This window comes from Papaver somniferum, chromosome 7 (genome assembly GCF_003573695.1).
Source record: "Papaver somniferum cultivar HN1 chromosome 7, ASM357369v1, whole genome shotgun sequence".
Lineage (NCBI taxonomy): Eukaryota > Viridiplantae > Streptophyta > Magnoliopsida > Ranunculales > Papaveraceae > Papaver > Papaver somniferum.
This window is the reverse complement of record NC_039364.1, coordinates 103856918-103864741: the sequence shown is the minus strand read 5'-3', so window position 1 is coordinate 103864741 and position 7824 is coordinate 103856918. Positions and strand designations below refer to the sequence as shown.

Genomic DNA, 7824 nt, shown 5'->3' with positions numbered 1-7824 from the left:
ATACCTACGACTAGGATTCATACCAACACAGAAGAACAATATTTATACAAGTTCATGAAAAGGTACGCCTACAGCTAGGGTCTGCACTAACACAAAAAGAAAAAAGAAAAACAAGAAAAGCAAGTTAAAGAGGAAGTGTTGGAAGACATACCTGGGATTCACTCGTCCGCTTTACTGTTACCACACGGCCAGAATAAGAAAAATATAGGTGTGAAATAAAAGGAGAGGTCGGCCCTCCTTTTATAGACGTGATACTTGGGAGTTTGAATAAGGAAATGACTTCCTATTTGAGTCAAGTAAGGAAAAGAGGCAACCGGGCCTGCGAAGACAAATCACCATGCCAAGACCGTCCGCGCCATTGCCTTGTCCCCACCACACCAAGCCGTCCGCGCATGCTTTACCTCGCCAAATCGCGCATGCTTTGCCTCACCAAACCGTGTCATGCCTTGCACCACCGTCCGCGCATGCTTTGCCTCACCAAACCGTATCATGCCTTGCGCCATCGTGCCGCGCCATGACTTGCAGCACCAACACCAAAAAACTCGCCAAGCCAGCTTCACGATTTTCCCTAACCCAACCAAGGTGATGCATGGCCAGACTAAGCCGGAAATTTTCATCTCACTACTCCAAGGTCTGCGCCACCAGTAAAATTTATGCAAGGCCGCCAACACGGGAAGCACAAACTCTCTTTACCTCTCGAAAAAGGTTAGTCGGACTTTCCTGACCATCTTATCACGACTTGTTGTTTCGATTTTTTGTCCAAGCCTGTCACCATCTTATGCTTACCTCGCAACAATGCTCCTGTTCAGAGCTAAGCTGGGGACTTAATGTTGATGGTGGTTTTTAGCTTATGGTTAAAATCGTAAAACTGTACATCCGACATGACGTCACTATGACCATTAGCACATTTATTGAATCAATCAGCATGCCTACGTAAGAATTACCGGGGTACCTTTTTTTTACATGGGTCATGTTCCACGGAAAAACCCTTAACATTGACTAACATCATCCATGCCAAACCCTAATTCTCATGCTACCGCTCCAAGGCATGCCAACCATGCCAGCCACACCACTGTGCCAATGGAAAACCATGCCAGCCACATCTTCGTGCCAAGGCATGCCAACCATGCCAGCCGCACCATTGTGCCAATGGCAAACCATGCCAGCCACATCTCCGCGCCAAGGCATGCCAACCATGCCAGCCGCACCACTGTGCCAATGGCAAACCATGCCAGCCATATCTTCGCGCCAAGGCATGCCAACCATGCCAGCCGCACCACTGTGCCAATGGAAAACCATGCCAGCCATGTCTACCGCGCCAATGCATGCTAACCATGCTAGCCGCACCATGCGCCAATGGCATGTCAAACCCTTGGCCCTAGCTATGCTGGCCGCACCATGCGCCAATTACATGCCAAACCCTTGGCCCTAGCCATGCTGGCCGCACCATGCGCCAATGGCATGCCAAACCCTTGGCCCTAGCAATGCTGGCCGCACCATGCGCCAATGGCATGCCAAACCCTTGGACCCACCAACCGCACCTTGCCTTGGCCCTACCATGCCAAGCCGTCCAAACCCTTTTCCCCACCATGCCAAGCCAACCGCACCTTGCCTTGGACCTAGCCATGCTGGCCGCATCATGCGCCAATGGCATGCCAAACCCTTGGCCCTAACCATGCTGGCCGCACCACGCGCCAATGGCATGCCAAACCCTTGGACCTAGCCATGCACCATGCGCCAATGGCATGCCAAACCTTTGGACCCACCATGCCAAGCCAACCGCACCTTGCCTTGGCCCTACCATGCCAAGCCGTCCGCACCATTATGCCTTGGCCCCACTATGCCAAGTCGTCCGAACCATTCTGCCTTGGCCCCACTATGCCAAGCCACCCGCACCATTCTGCCTTGGCCCCACTATGCCAAGCCGCCCGCACCATTCTGCCTTGGCCCCACTATGCCATGCCGTCCGCACCATTCTCCCTTGGCCCCACTATGCCAAGCCGTCTGCGCCATTTGCATTGGCCCTACCATGCCGTCCTTCCATATGCAGTTACCAAAACGAAGGCGTACGACGATCAACGTCCACCCTTCAATCCTAGATGCAAATCCTAGCCGTCCAAGGTCGCTAGACCACGCATGGTAACCTTTGGCCCAAAACCCTAGTTTTGGCCACGCCAAACTGCGCCAAGGCATGCCATGACACATGTGCTAATGGAATGCCAACCACCTTGTCGCGCCATACCATGCCAGCCTTCCCTATGCGGCTACCAAAATGAAGGCGTGCGATGATCAACGACCACCCTTCAATCCTAGATGCAAATCCTAGCCGTCCAAGGTCGCCAGACAACGCATGGTAACCTTTGTACCAAAACCCTAGTTTTGGCCACGCCAAACCGCGCCAAGGCATGCTATGCCACATGTGTCAATGGCATGCCAACCACCTTGCCGCGCCACGCCATACCGGCCTTCCCTATGCGGATGCCAAAACGAAGGCCTGCAACGATCAGCGGCCACCTTTTCATCTAAGATGCAGATCTTATCCGTCCAAGGTTACCAGCTAACGCATGACAACTTTTGGCCCTAGTTTGGTCGCGCCTAAACAAAACCAAAACCCTAACTTTTGGCCGCGCCTAAACCAGGCCATATTAAAGCCATACCGAGCATGCTTTCATGCCACTGGCTACCAAACTAAGGGTTGGAATAGTCAACGGTTACCTTTCCTCTTAAGATGCAAAATCTCGACCGTCGAAGGTCACCGAGCCGGAAAGTCTCCCAAGATCGAGTTGCCATACGACAACAACATGCTACATGTTTTCCATGAAAACACTCGAGACATCAACGCATGTCACAAACTGGGGGATGCTCATTGGGTATTGGTTTGGCGGTTTACAGCATGCGGCGTACACTACGCCCGTTATAACAAAGTATCATAAGGATGATGCGGTTAGTAAATACATGGAGTAATGGTGAAATGCTTTCTTTTATGAAACATCAATTCCAGGCGTTACCGGTTACCACCTCCTCCCATTTACTCACCTTTTTTCCATTTCTTAATGAGACCAGAGTACGTTTCACTTCGACTTGTATAAATAGGCATTACCTATTTTCACCGAACAATAAGTTCAGGTCAGGAGCATACAACACTCAGAAAACATTTGCTAGCTTTCCATCTGTTAGCTTCCCACTTTTTGATACAAGTCGTAGAAAACAACTACTCTTCCAGAACCAACTATTCTGGTCTCAACACTTTCTTCGCTTCCCTCCCCAAAACCAACCCTTCTCCTTCACTTTGTGACCGAAGCAAGTCTGGAACGGCCGTTTCTTGGTTTAGGCCGGATTTATACAGATTGATCTCTCGAATCTAAAGTACTCCCTTGCAGTACATTGTTTGGGGTTTAAATTCGTTTCTCACCCACACACCCGAAATTACCAAAATCAGCAGAAACCGTTTTCACCCCCAAACAGCGGGACAATATAAAATCATCTCAGACGAACTTGTTGTAAAACACTCTTGTCGTGTCTTTGGACCATTCGCTTGTGTCTTCAACGGTTGGTGAAGAATTTTAATGTCATTGATTCATTTGAGATCAAGACCCCTTGATTGATACATGAGCATGGTGCTTGCAGCGCCATCTTGTATCTGTCGGTCGTAGAAACATCACTTTTGAAACCCTAGTCACAGGCCATGACTGAGGTTGCTGTCAAGAGAGGATGATGTAATGACCATGATTGCATGTCCCGGTGGTAGCATTCCTTTTTTATGATGAATAATTAGCACCGGAGAGCCCGGCGCCACGAGTCTTGGACGGTAAAGTTGATCGTCATGATCAGTGGACCGTCAGTCCCCAGTATTTTGTTAAATATCTCCCTTTCGTTTTCCCTTCTTCCGGCAAGACCTAGATAGATAACCCGGGTAGAAAAATTGATGCAAATACCTAAGTGGTCGAAGTTGGAAGTACCTTGATGAAGGACTTGGTGGAAAGACCTGGTGGACACCGATCGACTGTGGAAGTTATGAATCCCGTCCAAGAATTGCTGATTGCATATTGTATGCTCTGGAAGTCGTAGGAACCTCATACGATGTCGAAATTCGATGCTTGACCCCAACTTTTGAAGCTAAGAGACTAATTTATCACATGAGAAAAGAATAACTCCATTTGGAGTTGTAGAGATCAGCAAACGAAGCGCGCAGTTTTGTAACTTGTAATCCCGTATAAATTTTTTAGATTTCGTAGACTTGACGGTAAAAGCCATATCTTTCAGCTCGTATGTCCGATTGACGGGCCCTTTTGGTATATTGTAGAAGAGACATAGACGAACATATTTAGTTGAGGAAACATTATCCTATTCCTCACCTATTGGTACGTTGTTGTAAATCCATGGCCTGAAGTGTGTTGTATCTCATTTGTAAAGGTGATGAGAACATCTTGTAGAAGACTTTGGATTGTGCCCGACAGTCGTGCAAGCTTTGGGAAAACTTTCATGTGAACATGTTATCACGTCTACACATATTGATATTAATCATTATTTCTTGGAGAAGTATGACCCATCGAGTAACACTTCCAGACTTAGGATGTAGAGAACAGACAGTTGACGAAGCGGGATGTTGCTCATAAGACCGTTGTAGATGCTGAGATCACGACTTGTTACGCTCCAGAGATCCTTGTTGATGCTGATACCATAATTGAAGTTGCTCCAGAGACTGAAAAGGCTAGAACCATGATTGGTGGATCATTGGCGGACTTTATTAAAGTTGTGCACGTTTCTTTCAACCTCGACCCTCGGAAGCGTTACAAAGTATACTCCAGGGTTTACGTGACCCCAGGGGTCTGTTTTCGTTGATATATCCTATTCTTCGACCCTTGCTGACCTTGTGGTGAATGATCCAAATGGATTAAACAGTGTGTTTCGCTTCTGCACAGAAAAGATTATTGGAGATGAAGGTCCACCTACATCTGATGGTAACGTAACACAAATGGGAGCCGATGCTCATTTAAAGATTCAAATGGACCTTTTACTCACAACCAGAATTCCTAGAACCCAATCATCCCTGTAGGGAGAATATCCAGGTAAGGAGAATTCCCTGTATTGTAGTTCTTAGCCATGTTATATATTATTTTGCTTACATTTATGTATGAAAATTTTTAGCAGTTCACCAGTTAATGTGGCACATCTAAATCGCCCAGCTACTATGTACAAACGATGTTTACTGCCCTCGACCTCTATCACCTGTGATCCCGCCGCCGCATCTAAATCACGGATGGTTGTTAACTGAAAATCCGGACCAGACTAGCAGGTATCGTGCATGGCCTCTCATATTTCAAATTAACTTCTCTAACACAAGGTGGCTTGATATAGGCTCACCTTATGTGTTGTTCTTAGGTCATTAGGGGCTCGCGGGTCTGAAGTCAGGGGTGCTAGCTCATGTGCAGAAGACCCTCTCCCTGTTTCCAGGCTAGATATCATATCTCAGTTTGGTGTGTCTAAAGGGTCAAAAATGGGTGGTACCTCTAGGTAAATAGACTGCAAGCGTTATCATATAAAACTTGTAGTATATTTGGTGTGTTACTGTGAAATTGACAAATCACAGTTACTGTCAGGTGTGTCATTAAGCCAGATGTACGCAATGGAACTGATTGGTCCTTTTCGGCATTTGGGTATGAGTTTCCTATGGACGAAATGCCAGTGATCCGCGTTGTGAATGCAGATGCAGATGGATATATCAGGTGATTTACATTTTTTATACTCAAAACCTGTGTGGTCATAGTTGTTATATCAACTAATTGGAGTTTTCCCTTTCTGTTTTGGTAATAGTCCAACCGAATGGGAAGATTGCATTGATGGAAATGAAATTCAGAGTGACGACGATGTATTGGAGTACAAGACGAGAATCGTTCCCACAGATCCTGGTTTGGTCATGGGTACAAGTGGTACTAGTGTTGTCTTAGATGACACGTCTTTGTTGCCAGTGACATTGTCAGGTGACCCCCCATTGCTGTCAACTTTGTCAAGTGACTCAACATTGTTGCCAACCGTGCATACCGGTGAAATGGTGACCAGAGTTTTGAGTAACTCTACAAGGTTGTCAACCACCGATTCCAGTGGATTGGTGTCGATAGTCACGAGTAACCCAGACATGTTGCCAACCACAGAATCCAGTGAATTGGTGATTGTCATGGGAATTCTAATCTCCCTAAAAACCTTATTCCCTCGACCAACAATGACAGCAGTGATAGCTTAGCTGTTATTCCGAGTGTCTCTATTGTGGGTGTTAAACGCAAGCGTAGTAATTCTTTAAGACGCCATGGAAAGATTCATGTTGACGAAAGTAATGAAGCTGATGATTACACAATTGACCCAGATGATTGTTCGACATAGAACTAATAATGTAACTGAGAAGAAGATACTTAGCTCAAACCGATGTTGCTGGAGATGCACATAAAATGTAGAGGCACGTATACGATACGCTGTCCTAAAGCCAATATCGCCTGCTACTCCGCTGAGATGCTATAGCAGTTGGCGAGTCACCTCCAGGATACAACTACTGATAGTACCCCTCAATGTAGCATACAAAGAGAGTACCCTTAGAACTTGGCAGTGTTAGCAAAAGCTAAAAACAAAGAAACTAGAAATAAAAACTTATTTTCTGAAATCAGAGGGAGAGCAGAAGAAGAGATGTTTATCTGTTGTATGTTCAATGAGCTCAAAACTCCTCCCTTATATAGTGTTTAAGACGTTACAAACGAGAGGAAAAATGCATGCAACAAAACCATGCGTATGACAGAAATACTGGTAATGTTTGGTTGAAAACAGTGTTGCCTTCATGCGTATGACAGAAATACTGGTAATGGTTGGTTGAAAACAGTGTTGCCTTTGTCAGGCTTAGAGCAGTGTGTTGTTAAGAAGCCAAGCCAAACACGTACGAACAAGAAAGCCAAAACAAATATGTACAGACAAGAAAGCCAGGACAAAACATGTGCAGACAAAGAAGAAGATTCTTCTACATGTGTGTAAAACACGTACCAAAAGTTTTAGCAAAAAGATAGGATCTAATGAACCGACACCCGACCGAACGGACGGCGACGTGCTTCTGTGCGAAGCACCCTGCGTACGGGAAAGGCAACCTTGCCCTAGTCTAGGCCTTCCCCCTCACACAAAAGTCTAATGACCCAAGGGCCATGCCCTTTTAGCCAATTCTATGGTATTTAAGTCTAAAACTCTTTACATTTTAGTCTATGTGGAACTATTGTTTTATCTATTCAAATGAAAAAACAAGTAGTGGGCAATAGCTCTGGAGATCAAAACATAGTCCATGCAAATTTGGTATAACAAAGCCGTTTTTTCTAATAATGATGACCATCTTGTGAGCTTGGATCCTTCCCAGATATATGGGACAGGTAAGGGTGTTACTCCATCTAGTTTTTCTGACCTACATATCGGTATGACGTTTCCAAACCGACAAAAGTTGTTTGATACCCTTGCTGGAGTTCATGTTAAGGGTTTGAGGGAGTATAAATCTTTGAAGACTGCTCCTGACAGATTTACCGCAGAGTGCGAAAATTCGGCTACCGATGGCAACTGGTTCATTCATGCAACTAAGGTAGGAAATTTTGACACTTTCCAGATCATCAGGTATGAGCAGGAGCACAGTTATGGTGTTCATCGTCGTCACGGTGGAACTGGGCACAAGCATGCATCTGCTAAATGGATTGCGTCATTATTATGCCCATTTGTGCTTGTCAACAAGGATATAACAGCAACGTTTGTGCAGACTTTCATGAAAAAAGTGCATCATATAGATATATCTGAGCAGAAATCCGGACG

At 45.8% G+C, this 7824-nt stretch overlaps 1 protein-coding gene across 1 annotated transcript; it reads left to right on the top strand.

The window, feature by feature from the left end:
• Positions 1–5266: 5266 nt before the first annotated feature.
• Positions 5267–6278, top strand: LOC113292863. Its single transcript, XM_026541695.1, has 4 exons — positions 5267–5296; positions 5383–5514; positions 5601–5726; positions 5815–6278. Exons 2-4 carry the CDS (start codon positions 5498–5500, stop codon positions 6239–6241), a joined length of 570 nt encoding a protein of 189 aa, XP_026397480.1. The 5' UTR covers positions 5267–5296; positions 5383–5497; the 3' UTR covers positions 6242–6278.
• Positions 6279–7824: the final 1546 nt, after the last annotated feature.